Source organism: Chinchilla lanigera, unplaced genomic scaffold (assembly GCF_000276665.1).
Source record: "Chinchilla lanigera isolate Chin_1 unplaced genomic scaffold, ChiLan1.0 scaffold00054, whole genome shotgun sequence".
Taxonomy (NCBI): domain Eukaryota; kingdom Metazoa; phylum Chordata; class Mammalia; order Rodentia; family Chinchillidae; genus Chinchilla; species Chinchilla lanigera.
The window spans coordinates 525,871-547,721 of record NW_004955455.1 but is presented as its reverse complement, the minus strand read 5'-3'; the positions used below and the strand labels follow the sequence as shown (position 1 = coordinate 547,721).

General features: G+C 45.9%; 1 protein-coding gene and 1 long non-coding RNA gene across 4 annotated transcripts in view; one reads left to right on the top strand and one right to left on the bottom strand.

The window, feature by feature from the left end:
- Myo18b (myosin XVIIIB) overlaps window positions 1-21,851 on the bottom strand; it is a 258,854-nt gene that overhangs the window by 148,440 nt on the left and 88,563 nt on the right. For all 3 annotated transcript variants that reach the window (XM_005396137.1, XM_005396139.1, XM_005396138.1), the window contains exons 18-22: window positions 20,848-21,007; window positions 17,946-18,129; window positions 16,955-17,171; window positions 13,311-13,420; window positions 1,648-1,713 (exon numbers count right to left, since the gene is read on the bottom strand). In XM_005396137.1, coding sequence (XP_005396194.1) covers window positions 1,648-1,713; window positions 13,311-13,420; window positions 16,955-17,171; window positions 17,946-18,129; window positions 20,848-21,007 — 737 coding nt within the window. The remainder of the gene's footprint in view (window positions 1-1,647; window positions 1,714-13,310; window positions 13,421-16,954; window positions 17,172-17,945; window positions 18,130-20,847; window positions 21,008-21,851) is intronic.
- Window positions 4,962-6,348, top strand: LOC102012280. Its single transcript, XR_262806.1, has 3 exons — window positions 4,962-5,180; window positions 5,304-5,417; window positions 6,078-6,348. It is a non-coding gene; the product is annotated as an uncharacterized LOC102012280 (long non-coding RNA).

Genomic DNA, 21,851 nt, shown 5'->3' with positions numbered 1-21,851 from the left:
CGGGGTCTTTGTTCTCGCGTCCTGGCCTCCGGGATTGGGTGGGGCCTACCTGGCTCTGTGCGCGCTTTTCGGCTGGGAATCGTGGTGGTATGAGTCTGGCCCACACTCGGACCCAGGAGCCCTGCCACTCCCGGAGAACTTGCTGCCTCGAGCCTGAGAATTTGTGCTTCTTGAAAGCTCTCAGGGGACACTGATGCTACTGGTCCAAGGGCCACACTTTGAGAAAGAACTGCTGGTCTAGGAGGATGGATCGTGTGAAGGTAAAGAGCATTCCCTGATACAGGACCACATAGACCTGTGTGTAAGGAATGTATGATACATTGCCATTAATAATAGAGCCCTTGGCATACTGATAGACCCTGATATTTGGACCCATACAAGTTCTCACAGAGTCTGTGCTCTTGGCTCCCAGGAAGCCCTTGGAAAGGGGCTTATTTCCCAAAGGCACAGCCTCCTCCTGGGCAAAGCAGAAATGTCCTTGTTATCTCACAGCGGACCGTGAGGAACAAAATAAGAAAACACCCACACGGCACCTGGCTCGTGGAGGGACCACAGTAATGGACAGGTTTATTCTCTCTATTGGAAACATCTGCAAAGACCCAGACAAGCAACTCCAAGCAGGAGCAATCAGGTTGAGACCACGGTAGACTAACAGCCTAGACCACATACCTTAGCAGGACCTGGCAGCCAGAAGGGAGAGGCTGGTGTGCTCAGATAGGCTGAGAGGCAGCAGGCAGTGGGAATGACTCCCAGGAAAGTGACATGGCCCACTCCAAGAAGGACACGTGACCAAGAACACCATCAGGACAGGCTTCCTGAGAAGAGGACCCTACCCTAGTACCTCACCTAAGACCTGGAAGCAGGGATCCATCAACCATGGTATATTGGACGATGTTAATCAATCAATGAAAACTAGGTGAGAAGATGGATGGAATCCTTTTTCCTTTAGTCTGTTCCCTCTCCAGTTTGTATTTCTAAACTTTGCCCTTTTTCCCTGGCTCACTGCCTGGGTCTGGAGTTTGAAATCTCTCTGTCTCACTTCCCAAACTACAGCCCATGGAACACCAGCATCAGAAGATAGTGATGAGTACTCCACAGAAACAAAGGCTGAATGGGTTGAGAATCCCTAAATACCATGCTTCCCCTCCTGAAGGAGTGTGGTATATAAACATATTAGGAAAGTATTAAATTCTCTCTAAACATGTATGCATATTTACAAGAGCTTTGGCTCAGCACCAGTTTGGGAAAAAAAACTACCTCTCCACCCAAATAATCCTGCGCCCCTCTCACATCCCTTCTTTCTGCTCACATACTACTGCTGATCAGCTAGAACTACAGTGCGTCACAGCTGCTTACAAAGTACAAGGAACAGGCGCGGTGTGCGGAAGAGGGCCTAGCTCCTCTTTTCACATTTATGAGCTCTTCCTTAGGCACAAAAGGCCAGTTAGGTAGCAGCATGTTAATTTTCCCAAGTGTCCCTGGAGTGTAACCTCTAACCAATGCTGTTTCCTCCCACATTATGACATTTTAGCTTTACAACTTGTAAGACAGGCGGGGCAGAACATTATTCTCCTTGTTTTTAATTTGGAAAAAGGAGGCAATGGGTTATTGACAGACAGAATGTCATCAGAAAGACACTCTACTTACTTGGCTGTGCCCCATGGCCACCACCTTCTTCTCCAGGTCCAGGGTCTGAAGAAGCTCCTCCACCGCCTGGGGCAGACAGAGGGGGAAACTTAGAGGAAAAGATAGACACAAAGTAGGAGAATCCAAAAGGGAAGCTAAGGTCATCAAATGCTGCTGGGAGAGAGACAATGAGCCCACATGTCTATGAGCTTTGCCTAACAGCCCCAAATCACACAGGCATGTGCAAAAGAGGAGCTCAGACTGAGATACCAGTTCTTTCCATCCCCAAAGCAACCACAGGCTGGGCATGGTCGTACCCTCCGGGAGGCTGAGGCAGGAGAATGATAAGTTCATGTGCAGCCTAGGCAACTTAGCAACTTAGCAAGACCCTGTCTCTAAATAAAAAATAATAAAAAGGGCTGGATATGTACATCAGTTCAATGTCCTGTATCGCAAAAACAAAAACAAAACAAAATAGAAAACAAAATAACAACCTTTGGTAGGTTGTCCTTCCACCATGTCCATTTTATAGTGGAGAAAACAACAGCTACAAAGCAAAATGAAGAAGGTGGCTGCTATGGGAAACCACATGGTAGTTCCTCAAAAAAATTAAACAGAGAATACAGCAATCGTCCCTCTGTATATGTGCAATTGCCCCTTTGTATATGTGCCCAAAGGAAATAAAAGTAGGGACTCAGAGAAGGAAGGAAATTCTGACCCATGCTACATCATGGATGACCCTTGGGGGCATTATGCTAAGTGAAATAAAACAGTCACAAAAGGACAAACACAGTATGATTCCACTTACACAACTTGCCTAGAATAAGCAAACCCATAGAACATCCAGTAGAAGGGAGATGAGGAGTTAGCATTTAAAAAGTACAGTTTCAGTTTTCCAAAAAGAAGTTAGGAAAATATATGGTGTTAATGATTGTACCATGTTGTAAAAGTGCTTAATGCCACTTAAACATGGCTAAGATGGTAAACTTTATGTATATTTTAATGCTCATACAAAAATTTTATAAACCCCAGATGAAGGTAGTTCTTGAGGGTTAAAAGTTTACACAAAGGACAGAGCCAGATTCTGACCTAGGTCTGCCTGCCCCACTGTAGCATCTGCTCCTTGAACTGCTTCACCCACCTAGGGTGATTCTGGGGCACCCAAAGAAGTTCCCTTACTATGTCACCAAGTCCCCTTGGGACAGCCAACCAGCCCTCTGTGCTTCCTTCACTGTCCGTACCAGCTCCTGCCTCACTTACAAATATTTGCTCAATGAATGGCAATGCCAATAACTATATCTGCCTGACCAAGACTGTGGCAAGGAGAGTGTATGTTTATTCCTCATTTGTTTCCTCTGTTGCACTTCAACACTCTTCTACAAGAGGAGCTTGATAATTATTGCAATGAATGAATGCACGGCCAAATAAAGGAAGTGCAGTAGCAAGGGGTTAGACAGGGGCAGCCCCATGGAGGAACAACAAATTCACTCAAAGAGATTTCTAGATGCAGCAGTGACCAAATCACCAACCATTTCAATGGAATCTTCCTCGTGTCAAATAATCATACAGGCTGTGAAACAACCTCACCAGAGATGTGTACCTTCAGATAAACACAGGTCGTGCCTAGTTCCTTTGTGGCTGCCAACCCCCCTCCCACTTCCCCCTCATGTCGCCCCTCATTGGTCTCCCATTCACTGAAAATCGGGAAGTCTATTTTTCAGGATAAACTGTCAGAAACATAATTGCAACACTCAAGTAGCAAGAAACATGAGATGAGATTGGAGTCCTTGAGCAGATGAGATTCGATTCCTTGGGTCAACAGCATCACAGAACACTTCCTAAAACACCCCCCCCCAATTGCTTATTAAAAGTCTACTCCTAGACTGCAATTGGGGAGGTAGTTTTATTTTCTGACCTCTTGAGAGAACATTTTACCACACTCCTTCAAAATTTCAATGGCTTCACTTATTGCATTCTAGCCAAAAATGTTTCAAGGGAGTTGTAGGCGGCAGAAATGCATAAAACCAATGTATCCAAAATATAATGGTTTTTCTTTCTGCACAAGAAAAAATATAATAAAAATTGGCTGGAAATAAGGTAGATGGGAAAAAAAAGTGTAAGCCATGGCCAGTAAAATTTTCCTAAGTCTATCTTGGAGGTAAACTCTAGGGTAGATGTTGGGAGAAAAAGTATCAAAACCTGGAGTTGGATTTGCCTGAGTTTGGGTCTTGGTTTTATCACCCATAAACTGACCTCAGGCAAGTACTTCGCTTGAGCCTCAGACACCTCCCTAGAAGAAGGGAGAAATAATGCACTCTGTTCTTAATAGATTCTAAGGCTGTACTGCAGAGGGCTTTGCATAGAACAAGTGCTCAATAAATGTTTGAAGCTATTCCATGCCCATCATCACCTGTGTTGGACAAAACCTGGTAGAGATTCTGTAGAACACAGAAGCCTTTCTTTTCTTGGATACACCCCAAACACTCCCAAAGAGCATGGTCACCACAATAACTGAGGATTCTTCTCCACCTCTTTGTTTTCACAGAATCCTTAGGATGTCTGTGTAGCCAAGAATACCAGCCCTAATGGAGATACCGTATTCTGTTTTGTTGGCCTCATCTTGCAGATAAGCAAGCTCCAGTGCAAATGATGGAATAGGTAAATGCGGACATGATGCCATACATCTGACCCTTGTCCTTCCCTGCAACACGGTGATAATACCCTTTGCCTGGACCATACAGCACTTGGGAAGACTAATTGAGAATATATGAAAAGTACTTTGTAAATGACTTCGTGCTTAATTGCTGTTTTTGTTATCCTGATTGATAATATTAGAGTGAATGATATGAGATCACTCTTTGTTTAGGCCAAATATCAATTATTTCATTTTGCTCAACACAATGCAATCATTGTCCAGCAGCCATTTGGAAGGAAAAGACCTGGTACGAATGGGGGGTTATAGTAAGAAATATCTTCTTTGTCCTGGCCTGTACAGAATCAGCACGTCCATGGATCCAGATTGTCCAGATGATGGAGGTTTATCGCTCAACACAGGATATCACTTTGATGAGTAAGATATTTGCCATTTTGCTCCAAGGAAACAGTCTGTAGTCATTTTTTTCTAGGTCTGAGCACTGCTCTAAGGACTTTCACATAATAACTCTTTGTTTTCAAGTCTCTGCAATAGGTACTATTTCAACGCAATTTTTTTTTTTTGTTTGTTTGTTTGTTTTGGTTTTTCTCCGGTACCGGGAACCGAACTCACGACCTTGCGCTTGCCAGGCAGGCGCTGTGCCGCTGAGCTAAATCCCCAGCCCTATTTCAACGCAATTTTACAGGAAAAGAAATTGAGCCCAGTGCAAATAAATGACTTGGCAAAGGCCATGCGTCTAGCATATGTGACGGCAGGGGATGCAAAAGCAAAGATGGGACTTGCAAGCTTGCCCTCCACCCTCCAACACTGACATCCCACCCAGTGCCGACATCCACAGGCTGTGTCATCCTACGCACTCACCCCTCCTCTCTCTTCTCAGTTGCCTTTTCAGGAATATGAGGTAATCCCACCTGCGCCACAAGGGATGTAGTGGGATTGAGTGAGCTCATAAAGCAGCAGGTAAGAGTAAGACTTCCAGAATGGTGGAACAAGGAACTTAACAAATCCTCTCCCCTTTACCCAGAAATGACAAAAATGGATACTATTCCCCAAGGATCAAGTTCAAAATTCTGGAAATCGAACAAAGGGACTGAACGAATTGGGAAGCATTTATTCAAGAAAGACTACTGAACCTCAGGTAGGACGTGAGAGTTGGTGGTAATCATGATTGGAGGGGTCTCCCTTCCTCTTTCCTTCCCTCCACCCCAGTTCTGTCCCCGCAGAAACCCACCAGCATGAAGCAAATTGTGAAAGTTAGTGGCTTTGCTGCCAGAAGGGGTTTACGTGTATCGTGGAAGGGATAGAATCAGCCCTTACCTGGGAGCATAATTGGAAATGGTCACAACCTTGGCAGCAAACAAATGGGGGAGGTCAATGGCATTGCTAAGACTAAAGCAGTTGTCTTTGCTAAGGCAAACGATAGACCATGCACAAGCCTGAAATTTAACAAGGAGATATAGGAAACAGGACAACCTCAGCAAGCTCATTAAGTTTGTAGTGATTGATAAACTGATGGTCAGTTTGTACAGAAATGACTAGCCAGGCTGAGTGAGCGTGGTCCTGGGATTTAAAGGGAGAACAGGAGGGGAGGATTGTATGCTGGTTTCCCTCGGAGGAGCTTTGGCTGTTCTCTTCGGCTGAACTCTGGTGTTTGCCAAGGAGGAGCTCTGGCCCTCTCCATCACCTTGAGCATGGTCTGCTGATCCCTGGTACAGACACTTCTGGATGGGAGCTCTGGTCTTTGCCTTTGCTTTGGGCAACATCTTATGGTCCTTGGTGCGGATTCTTTGGCTTCCAGCTTTGGTCTTTCAGCCTGGGGGAGCAGACTCTCTAGCTTCCAGCACCAACCCTTGGACTTTGCAGCACAGATCATTCAGTCTTTCATCATGGACTCCGTACCATCCTGGTGTGGACTTGCCATGGACATTCGTGGCATCCAGGTCCTCACATCTCCAGAGAACATATAGATCTCTTGCACTCTTCTACATCTGACTCTTGTAAACATTGACTAATACAACATTCCTATATATTTCTGGCTCAAGCTAAGCACAAAAATAAAAGAGACTGGAGAAGGACCTAGCTGTCTTTGAATATTCCTCTTTGAACATATGCAGAGGCAAAAGAGAGAGAAAAGCAAAAGCTAGAGCCCTGATCCATGCAGAGCTCCATCACAGAATGTAAACACTGCACAGATTCAAGGAGTCTCATCAGCACCCCTGCTGACCACCAAGATATGTGCACACAGGAGGGTGGTATCACTGGTGAGCCAGGCTTTAAAATGAAAAGAATTTTAAAAAACTGGTCAGAGATGTCAGCAGTTCCACACCAAAGGAAAGAGAGAGTCTAGAAACCTAGTTAAGACAGTTCCTAAATGATTAAGAAAAGATCAAAATCTAGCATTGCTACAGTGTTTTATCTAGGATGTCCAGTTTTCAACAAGAAGTACAGGACATGCCAAAGAAACCTAAAATTAGGACCTATACCTGGAGGAAAGAGAAGTAATAGAAATCCTGTCGGCGGGGTCAGAACTTGGACTCAGCAGGCAAAAATTTCAAAGCAGTTATTGTAAATATATTCAAAGAACTAAAGGGGCTGCTACTCAGAGAGTTCACGGCAGTATAGTCTGGAGGTGTAGCTTAGTGGTAGAGTATGTACCTAGCACGCACAAGACCCTGGGTCAATTCCCAGCAAATGCACACATGCATGCACGCACATGCACACACATGCAGTGTAATAATGACATAAAATATAATAAAATGAAAACAAGTTATTTTAAAATCCAAGTGGAAATGCTTCACATGAAGAGTAAAATAATGGAAATGATAAATTCACTGAAGAGGCTTAACAGGAAAACCGACACCTGTCAATGAGTTTGCGAATTTAAAGACAGATCAATAGAAACTTCCCAATTGAAAGAACAAAGATAAATAGGAATAATGTAAAGTGAACATAGCCTCAGAGACATGCATGGATGGCAATGTCAAGGCTACTAATATTTATAGAGGAGGAGCCTCAGAAGGAGAGGAGAAAGGGACAGAAAATAACATGAGACACTGAAAAACTTCCCAAATTTGACCCACTCCCCAAAAATATTAATTATTCATCACAAGCCAATGAATTCCAAATAGGTAAACACAAAGAGATGCACCCAATGTGCACCATAGGCAAAACGCTGAAGGAAAACACAGTGAAAATCTTGAAAGCAGCAAGAGAGAATAACTCACTCTGTAAAGGGAAACAGCAAAACAATTCATGGCTAAACTTATCAACACTGAAGTCCAGAATGCAGTGACAATACATATTAAACATGTTGAGAGGGGCAAAAAAATCTTGTCAGTCAAGAGTTGTATACATGGCAAAACTCTCCTTCAAACATAAAGATGAAATAAAGGCTTTCCCAGGCAAACAAAGATGAAGAGAACTTCTTGCTAGTAGATCTATCTTCGGTACTTATAGTAAAGGATGAAAGAAATGGTAGTGGAGATAATTTCAATCCTTAAAGAATTAAGGAGCACCAGAAAATATGAATATGTAAGAAATTTAAAAGATAGAAGATTAAATAAAACTATAAGGCTGTATCATTGGGTTTATAATATGTACATATATATTTGTGATACATATTATAATAATGCCACCAAGATGGCAGGGGGAAATGGAGTTATATTGGAACAAAGATTTTGTATCCTGCCAGAATTACTGTTAATCTGAAGTAGATTGTTATGAATCATGATATACATTGTAAGCTCTAGAACAGTGCTGGCAAACCTATGGCATACATGCTGCAGTGGGCATGCAGAGCCCTCTCTGTCAGCATGTGACTCGAGTCCCCCCAGCCAAGGTTTGACAAACGATCAGCATGCATACAACAGCAAAGATCACATTAACTGTCCAAAAGCACACCAAATGCAAAATTTTACCTTTCAATAAAAAGCTGTTTGTATCGCTGAAAGCTCTGTCACAGTGTGTTACTGTTTGTGTCTAGATGTCCCCCTAAAGCCTCATGCAGTCATGGGGAAAAGGGCTTTTTGTTTTGTGTTGGTACCGGGAATCAAACTCGGGACCTTATGCTTGCCAGGCAGGCGCTTATGCCACTGAGCTATATCTCCAGCCCTGGGGCAGGGCTTTTTGGAGGTGGCTGAATCTAGAGTCTGTGATTGGTTCATTGTCTAGGCTGGGATTGGGGCTGTGAGTGCTACACTAGCCCTAGGGCAGGTAGCCTGCATACAATATAAGGGAGGAAAAGAGGCTCTCTCCTCTTTTTTGCTCTTGTTGCTTTTGGAATCTTCCATGTACTGTTTTTCCTTAGCCATGCCACCCTGCCTTGGAGCCAGCTGATTACAGACTGAAACCTTGCAAACTGTAAGCTAAATAAACCTTTCCTTCCATAATTTTGTGTGTCAGGTATCTTGTCTCAGCAATGGGAGAAAAGTAACTAACACTGTGTTTTCTTTTAAGACATAGGATGCTAATGTATGGTTGTTTTTTCTAAACTAAAACATCAATATTCTGATTTAATTATAATGTTGGCACTATCTGATAAATAAGTGGGTTTTGGGTTGCAGTTCGGGCACTTGGTCTCTAAAAGGTTTGCCATCACTGCCCTAGGGCAATCACAAGAACAGGGCACTCAAGTGGTCCACTGGAAAATATCTAGTTTACACAAAATAAAGCAGTGAAGGAGGAGAAGGATAAAAAACAGATTAGCACATAGAAATCAAAGAATAAAATAATGGGTATAATCACATTAAATATAAATGGATTGAACATGTTAATAAAATGGCTGAGACTGACAGCCTGGATTTGAATAAAATGACAACTCTATTGTTTACAAGACATACAGTTTATACTCAAAGACAAATTTTACAAAGGGGGTAAATGAAACAAGATAAATCATGTAAACACTAAACATAAGAGTGTTGGGGTAGCTGTATTATCAAACAAAACTAAATTTAAAACAAAAGTCATCAGTGAACACAAAAGGAGACATTGAAGTAATAAAGGGATAAATCCATCAGAAGGTACAGCAATAATAAATAATGTGTACATCTAAACAGAGAGCCCAAAACATGTAAAGCAAACATTAATATAATTAATGGATAGACAATTCAATGCTAGCAGTTGGAGCAGCTGGAGGTTTTAATACATGATTCTTCTCAAATGATGTAACAATTATATACAGAAATTGTGCTCTAAAATTGTGCGAGAGATTTCTCTATAACGTCCAAGAAGGATGCACTCAAAAGCATATGGGCTGACATCTCACATTAGGCTGTATGTGCTGGACAGGCAGTGGAAGACTGCAGGAAAAGTGAAGAGCCACTCTTGTGGCTCAGTGGAAGAAGATGCTCTCCTTGTGAATCACTGGCCCCTATCAGTACAGCAGATTCCACCATGAAACCCACATGCACAGTGCTCATCTGTTGAGAACCTACTTTGTCCTAGACGTTTTGCGATGGCTATTACATCTGCCTACGTTCAAAAAGAGCAGAAAGAGATGGGGTAAAGACACAATCTGAACCCAACCCTTCTGACCCGAAGCCATGTACTTTAACTAATGAACCTCTCACTCACACACTGAATTAATCTTTCCCTAACGATGGAGAGAATCTGTTACTTAACTATATATGCTTTGGACTATAATAGAAGGCCTAGAACAAGGTAGAAACTATACACACACACACACACACACACACACACACACACACACTGACCCCTGGACTGGATAACACTGATTAGAAAATATGTACAGTAATTGAAATCGTAGATCCAAACTGGAAGGGCACAGCACAGTGAGCAAGAAAAGTGGTGAAGAAATTCTACATTCAGCACCTGCAGAGTGGACAGCTCCCCCTCCAGGCGGAGCCTCCTAGGGACCTCTGCCCAACAGAGAGGACTCTAGGGATGAATTCAGAGGAAACTGAGAGCATCTACCAGACTTCGAGAAAGAGCAACAGTGGCTGCCTTTGAGAAGATGAATTGAAAGCTCTTAATTATGTTCTTCAGATCAAGTCCCCAGGGAAAGAGATTTTGTTGGCTAAAATCAATCAGTACCGTAGACAATCTGAGGGGAAGAAGGCAGGCCCGAGGGTTTCCTTGCACCACATCAATCAGAGACTTGGCAATTCTTGCTCCAGCAGAGTCTGGGAGGCAGCCAAGGGGAGCTGAAAGAGCTCCTTCACTGACCACCGTGAGTCCACCATGATAGTCGCTCTGAGTGGGCTTCAGCATTGGTTAAGGCATAATCTTAACCAGATGGGGTAGCCTGGGAGAGAGGAATGCTACCCACAATAGAGAGAAAAGGAGGACAATTTGGGAAGCCCGAGAATGTTCCTAGGTGCTAAAAGCTACAGGAACATCTTGAGCAGCTAGAAGTCAGCACAGGACACTGCTTCCCAAAAAGGACCATGGAATGGACCAAGAGGATTTTACTTCCTTCATGGTTTTCCTGCAGCCAGCCAAGGTCTTTGATTCCGCACCTCCACTGAAGAGCCTTCAGAGAGCCATCACTCAGTATGGAAAGTGCTTGCTCTAGTGTATTTTGCCTCGGGACTGTGCCCTGTTCATCCTGAAATAGATACTTGGTTCGTGTTGTCTCAAGTCATAGCTTTCTAACCTTTCACATTATGCACAGTACTTTTCTGAAGCACAGGTACACATATGAGGTAAAAGGCATATGCTATTTTTGTTACAAAAACACAAAGTACACAGCAGGTGCCCAGAGAATGAGAGTACTTCACTGCGAAAGAGTCATGGCATAGAAAGACACCACATGTTAGGCATGAGGGACACGTCACCAAGCCCAGTTTACACCCTGCCAATGAATTCCCTTTGCTGCCGCCTAGTGGCTGATGGCAATATTGACCTTTTCTAGCTGTCAAACTTGTCTTCCTAAATCCTAAGGTCTTAACTGCTTTGCACACAGAGGCCGCTGGTTTGCCCACCCGAGCACGTGTTCATGTATAATTCATGGCATATTGCATTGCCTAGTGAATGAATATTTATCAGCTTTTTCATAAGAAGCAGAATGGTGTTTCCTTTCTTTGCTACTAAAATTCTATGCTGTGGCAAATGAAATTTGTGAGCAAATAAAAAAAGAATATGAAAAAACAAAAACTGCTAACCAAGTCCATTCCGCTTGTAATTTTCCATTTTCCTGGGGCCTCCAGTGTATACTGAGAAGGTTTCAGCTTGGCTGCAACACAGACCTGCTGACTCATCCAGAATAGAAACACTGCCATATGCTACACCCATTGCCCCCGCGGAAAACGCCCCCACACCCAACTCCAGCCCCATTTTCAATTGCAGAGGAACCCAAGACCTTTTCGATGGGTCCACTGCACACCCTCTGCAAGGACATCAGGTTTGGAGGAACCAAAAATAAAGAGCCCCCAGGAATGATTGGCAGAGTCGTTGATGACAGCAAGCCAAGCAGAATGTCATGGCTTTCTAAACTAACCCATCACCCTGAGAGGGGATGGCGCTGCATCATGACCCTTCTCACTGTGAGCTGGTCCTGCCTAGTCTGCTGGAGGTGGCTTGTGCCCTGGCATGGAGAAGAGCCAAGGGACCTGATTACCATGACTGTGCTTCCTTCTCTAGCTTTGTAATCCACTGACTGATTGAGGACTACAGTGCTGATGATCTCAAGCACACACGAACTCACTCCTGTAGAGGTGAGGCTTCAACAAGTATAAAGTCTGCATGGTACAGTTGCCATTACCCTGGATTTAAAAGATGCCGGTGATGTTGGTGGAGTAGTTAATATCTATTGAGCCTGTGCTACATGCCAGGTCCTCTGTACAGCACATCACCTGTACCAAAACATGACATCTTCAGGACACCCTGTGGAGGCACGCATTATGGATGGTCCCACTGTACAGATGGGAAAACTGAGACAGAAGAAAGAAGTAACTTGCATAAGCTCATGCTGCCCAAGCTGGTAGTCAAATACATTTCTATTTGACTTGAGAACTATTTTTTTTCAACTACCAACCCCTGAAATCCAGGCAGTGAAGTTCAGGGAACAAACCCACAAATGCCTGGTTGTGTGGCCTCAGGAGTGTGGCTTCATTTCTAAGAGCTTCCATTTTGTCATTTGTAAAAAGCAAGCACATAATAGCTCTTCTTTTGCAGGGCTGCTGCAATGCAACTGGGCAATTGGGCTTTACAAATTCTAACAAGCTCTGTAATTATTGATAAGCCCATAGCCATTCTCAATAGAAACACTTATTGTAAAGACTTTGGCACCAGGAACAAAGACAAGAGATCGTGACTGTATAGCAGAGTTGGAGAAAGGAGACACACAGGAGCAAAATATACAGGTGAGTACTGTATATCCACACAAGTACAAATAATTGAGCTTGGCAATACTGGTCAAGCCAATTTGGTCATCCTGTGGTACCTTTTAGCTGGGACCATTATTAGATTCGCTAGGAGCCAGAAAACATATAGGGTGTCTACATAATTCCCAATAAGGACAGAGGCTACACAAACATTAAAACAAAGAGCAGCATATATGAGTCAGACCTTCATAGCTGGATGTCACCAGCTATGCAAGATTGGAGAAGACAGTTAAGGGGAAAGGCTGCTGCAAGGTCCCTGAAGCAAACATTCATTACAGTCCCTAAGTGGAGAATATCTCCCATGCACTTTGGGCTCCGAAGCCCTGTTCGTGTGTACCATCCCCAGGGTCAATAGGGGCCTCAGGAAATGGTGGTTTTTCACCTTGCTGCAATCCCTTTTAGCTGAGACAGGCTGTTCTCATCATCCTGGTCTCATTTTCCTCTTGTACTTCCTCACACACAGTTCTGGAAGGGCGACTGTGGTAGGTGAATGGATGGTCCCCAGGGACATGGCGGGGAGGGTGCCATCTGGAGCAGAGGTCTGAGCCAAACCTCACCCCTTAGGATCACCCCAAAGCCTCACTCTCAGGTCCCACCCGATCCAGATCTCCCTTAGGGTAGTCCCATATGAAACAGGAGCTCAGCAGAAGCATCCAGAGACCCCACCTCCTTGCACCAGCTTCACATACCTTCCTCTCATCTATTCCCTCAGGGGCTGACGCGAGCTTCTTCAGCAGCACAGGGTCTAGCACCTGAAAACGCCGGCGGAACTGAGCGAGCCCCATGTGGTCAGCGTAGCCTAGGAAAGGGAAGCAGGCAAAAGTCATCACAGAGGCCAAAACAGAAGAGCCATCCCAGTGCTCTGGATCCCCAGGAAGGAGTTCAGAGTCCTGCTCGCAAACTGACTACTAACTTGTGTAGACTCCCATGCCAATACCTCAGCTAATTTTGCTAATTCAACAGATTAAATCTGACAGGCATTTCTCAAACGTGTTCTCCAATATCCAAACCTCATTCAATGCACTATTGACATTTTGAAAAGGCTAAACTCTTCTCTGCCTCTCAGAAGGTCACAGTGCACATCAATACCCAAGTCAAAGGCTCTGAGAAGTCCTGTGGTGGAGCTGCCTGGACAGTCTTGATTTTCTTAAACCTGTTCACCGGTGGCAAATTTTTTCCCCACCGCTTTTCCTACTCTTTAGAATGCCTGAGAGGGATGCTGCACTGTGAGGTAGCTGAGGGCTTTGTAAGTCTATCACATGGGTGGACACAGCTGTGTTCTGAAGTGTGGGAAATGACAGAGAAGAAGGACTTGAAAAGCTACGAGCGCCAGCCTTTGAAGGAGCCAGAAGAGTTTTCCCGCTGGAAAACTTGTCATGGAAGGAAGTTACACAGAGGGAGCTGTGAAGATAAGACTCAGAGTGAGGAGACAAACTTGACCCCAGAGCCACACCAACACCCACCATCTACGGAGCACTTACATGCGCAAGACACTAGGGTGCAACCTCCTCGTGTTTTAGACACTCCTGGAATGTTCTTATTATGAATATGGAAATCGAGGCCCAGAGAGTTAAGTACACCTGGTCACACAGGTGGGAACTGTCCCAGCCCAGATTCAAACTCAGGCAGAGAAAAATAATCTAGTGGAGAGTAACCAAAGATGAGCAGAGACTGGGCCACCAAGAAGTATGAACTCAGATTCTGCGTATCAAGGTTGGAGCCTCTTCCTCGGTGTAAGGGACATGGCAGAGCCTCCGTTGCTGCAGAAAGATCCTATAAGCAGCCAGACTGGAGAAGGTCTGGTGGAATCTAACTCTGATTTTGAGACTCTGCAATAAGCCAAGTCCATAAATAAGGAAGAAGAGCAATGGGGGATGTGGTGAGACAATCTAAGACGTCTCCCTGGGAGAGGAGGAGGGTCTCAAGCCAGCTCTGGAAAATGCGGACAGCACAAAGACAGGGATGCAGGAGGTTACAAGCCCGCATTGTTCTTTGAGGTCAGGCTGCTGGGTTCATATCACATCTCTGTCCTTATTATCCCTGTAACTAGGGACAAAAGAGGCCACCGCCAGGTGATTTAATTTCTTCATCTGACAAATGAGAATAACAGGATGTATCCTCACACCCATGGTCACTGTAAAGGTGACATCTGATGACAGTATGGGTGAAAGTGGCTAAGGTGTGCTACGTGCGTTCCACTGCCAGCTACTTTCCTAAGCTTAATTCCTTTATTAAACCACCCAGCGCTGGCAACTACAGGAACGGAAAGGGAGCATGCACTAGGGACTTGCCTGGGGTCACACAGCTGGTGAGTCTGAGCTGTGTCCTGTAGGCTGTACCGCAGGTAATGTTTCATGAACATTTACTACACAGTCATCCCTTGGTATCTGCACAGCCTCCCATATACTTTAAGCCATCTCTAGATAACTTATGATAGCTAATACGATGTAAATGTTGTATAAACAGTTGTTTACTATACTATGTAAGAAGCAATCAATGACAAGGGGAAAGTCTGTGCATTTCACTACAGATGTAATCTTCTTTCAGACACTCTTGATCCTAGGCTAGTTGTACCCACAGATGTGGAACCCACAGATTGGGAAAACTGACGGTATGTCAGACACTATCCTAAGAGCTTTGTAAGAACGACCTCATCTAATATATGTAGCAACAAGTCCCTGCCAGACAGTAGGCACTCAGTAAATAGCATGCATCTGTATGCATTATGCATGCACATATAGATGTATATGTGATATAGGCATGAATTCAAATTCATAAATATTTAATGCATATACCTATGTATGCATGTAAATATATCTTATGTGGGTGAAAGACAGAAATGACTTAGAATAAGGAAAAAAAGAGGAAACAAACCAGGTCTGGGAGGCAGAAATTGGAAAGCTCTACCATGAAACGTCAACCTTTTACGGAATGGAAAAGCTCACACTAGCTGAGCTGGGCCACATTTACAGAGGGGGCAACGCCCACAGTGAGGAAGGAGATACCCCAACCCGAGCATCACGCTGGGGTGCTAATGGGACAGCAGACCAGGGAGCCTGCAAAGGCCCAGTGCTTCCTGCCTGCTAGCTGGGTGGAATCGATTAACTGCGGGGGCCAAGCTGCCGGCTGTGACCATCTCATTCTTCCCCCGTGACATTATCTGTCTCTCTCTGCCTGTGTCTGCACAAGTGGGCGGGAAAATCAATGATGTGCCCAGGGGAGTTCGAGTCTCAGCTGTGCTTCCAGCCGCTCCCAGCTTCTCTGTCAAATACTTCGTGCCAGGGTTCCATGATTAACCTGGTGGGGGAGATGGTGCGGCAACCACAAGCTGGGGTGTTAGTGACCACAGAGGCATTAAACCAACAGCTGCCCGCCTGCAACTCCCACCAGCCCCAGCCACACCATCCTCTGCAGAGGGACTGGCTGTGCTGGACCATTTCTACCAGCTGAGAAGGGGGAATCATGCGGCAGCCTTTGAGGCTGAGAGGCAGAGAAAGTGGGGAGGTTTAAGAACAAACACAACTCTCAAGATCAAGTAATGGTGGGAACTACAGTATATGCCTGCTTAGTCAGCTACAGACCTGACACCTTCCCTCCTCTGGTTAAAGCCCCTGAAGCCTCTAACCCCCATCATCTCTCCAAATGACCCGGTGAAATCTAAGTGCCCAACAAAAGCACCCACTTCCCTCCCTGGTGGTGGCACCAGCCCCCTGCCACAATTCCTCATGCATTTTGAACACCACTCCTGAAAATCCAGGTTCTTTTACACCTCCATGCCTTGGTACCTGCTGATTCTTCTGCCTAATGTTCCCTCTCCCTCCTAACTCCTAGGAGGAGCTGCTTCTTATGCTGCAAGACCCATTTAAGGTCTTATATCCTCTAGGAGGCTTCCCCAGCCTCCCAAGAACATAAGCCCCCTCCTCTAGATGTCTGCGTTTCTGCTGCATCCCTGGGTGATGTATGCCTTCCTCATATTACTACTTCCTGTGATCACAGTGATCTTCCAAACTAAATCCAGCACCTCAAACATCAAATACTCATTGTGGAAAGTCTGCTTTCTGCCCAAGAGAGATGAAGATGACTCAGCCCTAGCCTTTGAGGAGCATGTGAGCAATTCCAAAAATCACACGGATGGTGGTCCAAGTCCAGGCCATACCATGGCCCAGCAGTGTGACCTTGGGCAAGTCCCTTGCCTTCTCTGGGCTGAATGCAGTCTCTCCCTCACAGGGGTGTAAACAGCTCCTGGTACACAGTAAGTACTCAGGTCCCTTGGCTGTCACTGGTAGACAAGCAGGTCTCAGGTTCAGAGGGCAGGTTCCCAGTTGTCTCTTACCTGCCCTGTGCAGACGTAGTGCCTCCAGGATGTGAGAGCCTGCAAGCTGGACTCTCAGTGCCGGGATGTCTGGGGCCAGGGGTTTGCCTGCCCCAGGCTGGTCTCCAGGCAATGGCGGTGGCAAAGACCCTTGCTCACCCTTGTCCACTGCAGGAGTTGGCACCAGACAATGGATAAAGTGCAGTTGAGACCGTCTCACCAAGCTGATCAGTGCATCCTAGGGTCAAGTACAGAGATTAGGGTTTTCTGTCAAAGAGAGGCGTGCAGGGTCCCAGACACTCCCCACACATGCATTCAGCCTGGTCTGGGCATCTCTGGGGACCCCCAAGTCCTATACCAAGGTCACCTCACCTCCACCTTGATATGTACTCACAAGAAATGGGATTTTACAACACCCCCAAGTGAGATAGATGGAGAGAGTGAGGCGGGGAGAGCCCAGTGAGTGACCCCAGGGCACACAGCCCACCCATAGAAAAGCTGGCACTAGGACCCAGGACTTAGGCTGAGGGCTTCTCCATTGCGATACGCTAGGAGGATTTCTTCCAAAACATATTCTTCCCACGTTTCAGCCTGTTCTCATTTGGGTTCAGCCTGACTATTGGACCAATTGAATGCTCTCATTTGGTACTGTTCCAGATCTAGGTGACATATCCACATCCAGTCCTGGATCCTGCTGCCTCTGTCCTAAAAGAGACAGCCTCCTGGTGGGAGAGGCAATGTAGACAGTCTGGTATTCATCACCCTAGCCAAGAGGGCATGGGTGACTCCTGGGCATGCCCTATGCCCCTCAGCAATGCCAAGCAGCTGAGACCGGGGCCTCAGATTTGGCTCGACTATTTCCCAGGCCATGGCCATGATCAAGTTTATCTGTGCCCTGGGGCATCAGATGTGTATTTGCCAGTTTGCTGGGGAGGCCAGAGGGGACTAGGGTCGATGCCCCTCCTCCAGAGGACCTGAGGATCTGTGGCCTGGAAGGCCGGGCCCCACTCACCATCTGCAGCTTGATCTGGGAGCACGGAGCTCTCCTCCTGGCCGAGGCAAGGCTGCTGGCAAATGTCCTCTTCACCACATGGCTCCTGTGCAGGGCCTGCTGGGAGGTGCCCTCCAGGCCTGCCACAGCCTGGCACACGGGTGGCAGCTTGGCACGGCCTTGGAATAAGCTTCGCAGCTCCTCTCTGGTGTAGAAGAGAAAAGAGAAAAGGCTCAAGGGCTCTTGAGGAGCCCTTGCCCTGGGTGGTGGAAGAAAGTATTATGCCCCTGGCTTCCTGCTCTTATTTGCTCATGGTTCCTTCTGCCAGTGGAGACTTCTCTTAAGGAAGAGTGCCAGCTCCTCCCTCCGCCCCTCCCTCCCACCAACAAGCGCTCTGTCCTTCCTGACCACCAGCTTTGCCCTTCTGCAGCAATCCTACTAAACCGGTCAGTAGGGCACTGCCGTCTTTGTTGTCCCTAGAACCAGTCTAGTACACTGTAGGCCCTTACTGTACATCTCATGAGGGAATGAATGGTGCTGCAGGACTAATGCCAGAAAAATGCCCAGTCTTGTGCCAAGATGAGAGCTAAGACCTTCCCTTAGCATCCCTGCAATGGACAGGCTCTGACATGGCAAGGGCAGCCAGCTCCTTAATAAAGGTCTGCTCTGATCAACCCAAGCTGGTCTGGCCTCTTGTTTGGGCAAAAAAGGACAAAGCAAGCTAGAAGACCCTTTTTTCCCTAGGAGGAGTCAGACCCAGAGAAGGACTGGTGCCCCACTCCCCACCTCCCTTGAAGCACTCAGGCATCTTTCATCATTCCCCCAAAATCCACGTCTCACCCTCAGCCCCAGCCCTGAAGACATTTTATTCATCTTCCCCAGTGCCTGACCAAACTACTCGGGAAATAAGCACTCTCCAAGGAGCCCAGAGTGGGTTAAATGTGTAGCACACGCTCATTAACAAAGACTTGGCCACATAGACACTAAATGCAAAGTCTGGGCGGGATGCTGAAGGAGCACATAGGAAGTGAGGGCTCCCCTGTGGAGAAGCTGAGGCCACCCATGGACGGAGGTGTGAGTGCCCCCGCCCCACTGACCCAGAGAGACTGTTTCACAGCCGTAGCCCTGATCTCTATGGGTGGATTGCTGTAGCGGCGTGGTTGAATTGAAACCAGTTTTCAGTTTATCATGTGACCTTGGCCAAGTCACCTGTTCATTCCTAGGGGCCTCGGGCCCTCAAGAATAAAACAAAAGACTTTGGGGCAGAAACAATGATTCTGAAACTTAAGTGTACTTAAGAACCTTACTTCCAGAAAGCTCCCCAGCAATGCAAGTCCCTGGGGTCCACCCTAGTGGATCAAGGTGGGGTCCAGGAGTCAGAACGCCGAGCACGCACTCCTGGGGGACCTGGGGCTCTTGGCTACAGTGCCACATTCTCCTAAGAAGTGCTGTTTATTCTCTGGAATCACTAAGGTTTGGCTCTACAGGATCACATGTAATGCATTCCAGTGGGATTGACTCCCAAATGCACTGTGCTCTTCTGCGACTCCCATGGAGCTGAGACTTCATACACGGCTCACCTGGGAATGTCACCTGGTCTGTGAAGTTTTGGTTTTTTTTTAAGTTTTGCTTTATGCTTCCCTAACTCAGTGTCCCTCACTCAGACTGAGCCAAAGGATTTTAAAGCAGGAAGGAAATTTACAAGATGGGCATTGAGAGCTTTGTAAGAACCGGGCTCCTTAATAAGCTATCTGCTACCTTATATCACCCAAGCCTCATAGCAAACATCCAAGCTGGGGGTCATCATGCCCATTTCCCAGCTGATGAAACTGAGGCCCAAGTCATGTAGCTGGAAAGAGACAGAAGCAGAATTTGTACATTTGCTTGACTCCAATGTGATGCTATAGCTACTGAATCTTTTGTCTGTTCCAATTTTTATTTTATGCTGGAGGGAGTAAAAATAATCCAGAGGAAAGAGACTACCCAGACTACCCACAGTCGCTCAGGTGCCCTGGTACCTTGTTATCCTTTGTGAGCTTGCTAACCTTCCTTTTACCCACCCCTGCCTTGATTCCCGGCAGAAGCTGTGTTCCCAAGTCCTCCTAGATTTGGAGTTTCCAATTAACTGTGTCTATAGAAACCTGAGAACTTTTCCAAGGATCATGTAGACTCAAGTTGTACTACAGCTGTACTGCACTTTCTGTGTGACTAAAGGCAAGCTTATGTTGAGACCTCCACTTTCACATCTATAAAATGGGGCTAAGGTACAATTTTGCTTTGTAAGATATTTAAAAAGCACTGATGTTGAGGCCAGGCCCATAGAGGGCAGTCAGTAGACCTTCCTTCCTCACTCTTCCACCCTTCTGCCCACACAGGACACCCACCTCCTCTTCTTGTTTCCAAGTTTCACTCCTGCAGGTTTCTAGCACTGAACTTGGGAAGTATGCTAGGCTTACACACACAGGAAACAAGCATTTTCCATTAACTTTGAAGTGATAGCACGATCACTGCCTGCTCTTCTGGGACCAGAGGCCAGGGAACGTGCGAACTTTTTATAATGCTACAAAACGTGTCATTTCAGTTTTACAACCCCCTGAGTTCTAGGAGGTCCATAAAAGTTGTTCTAGTCACATCTCTCAGATACTTAATGAAAGGCAAAAGTCAAAATAAGAAGTCACAGATTTTTTAGCTTTTATGCCACCTCCCCAGACAACCGGCTTTTCTCCTCAGCTAGATTTGCTCTGGGCCCCGGCAAGACACCTCTACCGCTCCAGTTCAAGTCACAGTTCTTTACTCCACTATGGGGGATGGGGTCCCTGAACAGCCTCTATGTACCGACTGCTGTGGCTTAGAGGTCTCAGGAGGGGTGGAACTGCAGCAACCCAAATGGCCCCGCCCCATCCCCAGTTCTGGCCTGGCTCACCTCCTTGACTGCTGCAGGACCTGGGGGGCACCCAGGGCCGAGAGATTGGGCTTGGCTCTGTGCAGCCAGCCGGTGAGGTCATAGCGTACAGGGTCCTGTCCGAGCTGGTGGAAAATCTCGCACTGGAGGGGCTGCTCACAGGTCCGCAGAGCAGAGGTCCCTGAAAGCACACACAGTGGCATGAACGGTGGAGACTCTCAGCAATCAGCTGGCGTCCCCAAGAACAGTCTCCATTTTCATGTCTTTCCAGGTAGCTAAAGCTATGGGGGTGTGGGGTCGCTCAGCTATGGTAGCTAAAGCTACCAGTTCAAGATGCCTACATTTCTCTTGCAATAGTGAATTGAACACATTATTTCCAAAGTGAGTTTTATTCCTCCTTGCTTTCTGAAACCCAGGATACCTGACCCAAGCATTATTACTACACACACTCTTCATGAGTTTTGTTATGTGTATCCATGTATCACCTAGGCTATGATTTACTTAATGTTTTTTAAGTCAATATTTTCATAAGTACATTCATTTAAAAGGTACCATGCTATTGCAGGTTTGATATACAAGCTAGATTTATTTTCTAATATGTATGGAAATAAATAGTTATTAAATATTTTTGAAATATTGACTCATACACCACCTAAAATTGTCTTGAATATTATCAACCACATAAAAGTACAGCACACTCTTAGGAGGTGCTGCCACACACTTGATTGCAAGACTCAGGGTGAGAAGAACAAATGGGCCTGTGCTTCTAGGTAGAGAAAATCTAGTTCCTTGCCATTTATCGTGCTGTTCAAGTGGCCAAGCTATTTAAGTTGCTGAGCCTCAGCTTCCTCCTTTGTAAAAAGGAGATTAAATAATACAAACTTCCCATGGTAGCATAAGGTTCCTTTAGGATAATGTGTGTAACATACTTTCATATGCTGTCTGGCACACAGTATGCACTCAGCAGTAGTGACTGTCATGGTTATTGACTGCATTTAACTTTATAGTGATACTCTGAAATAACA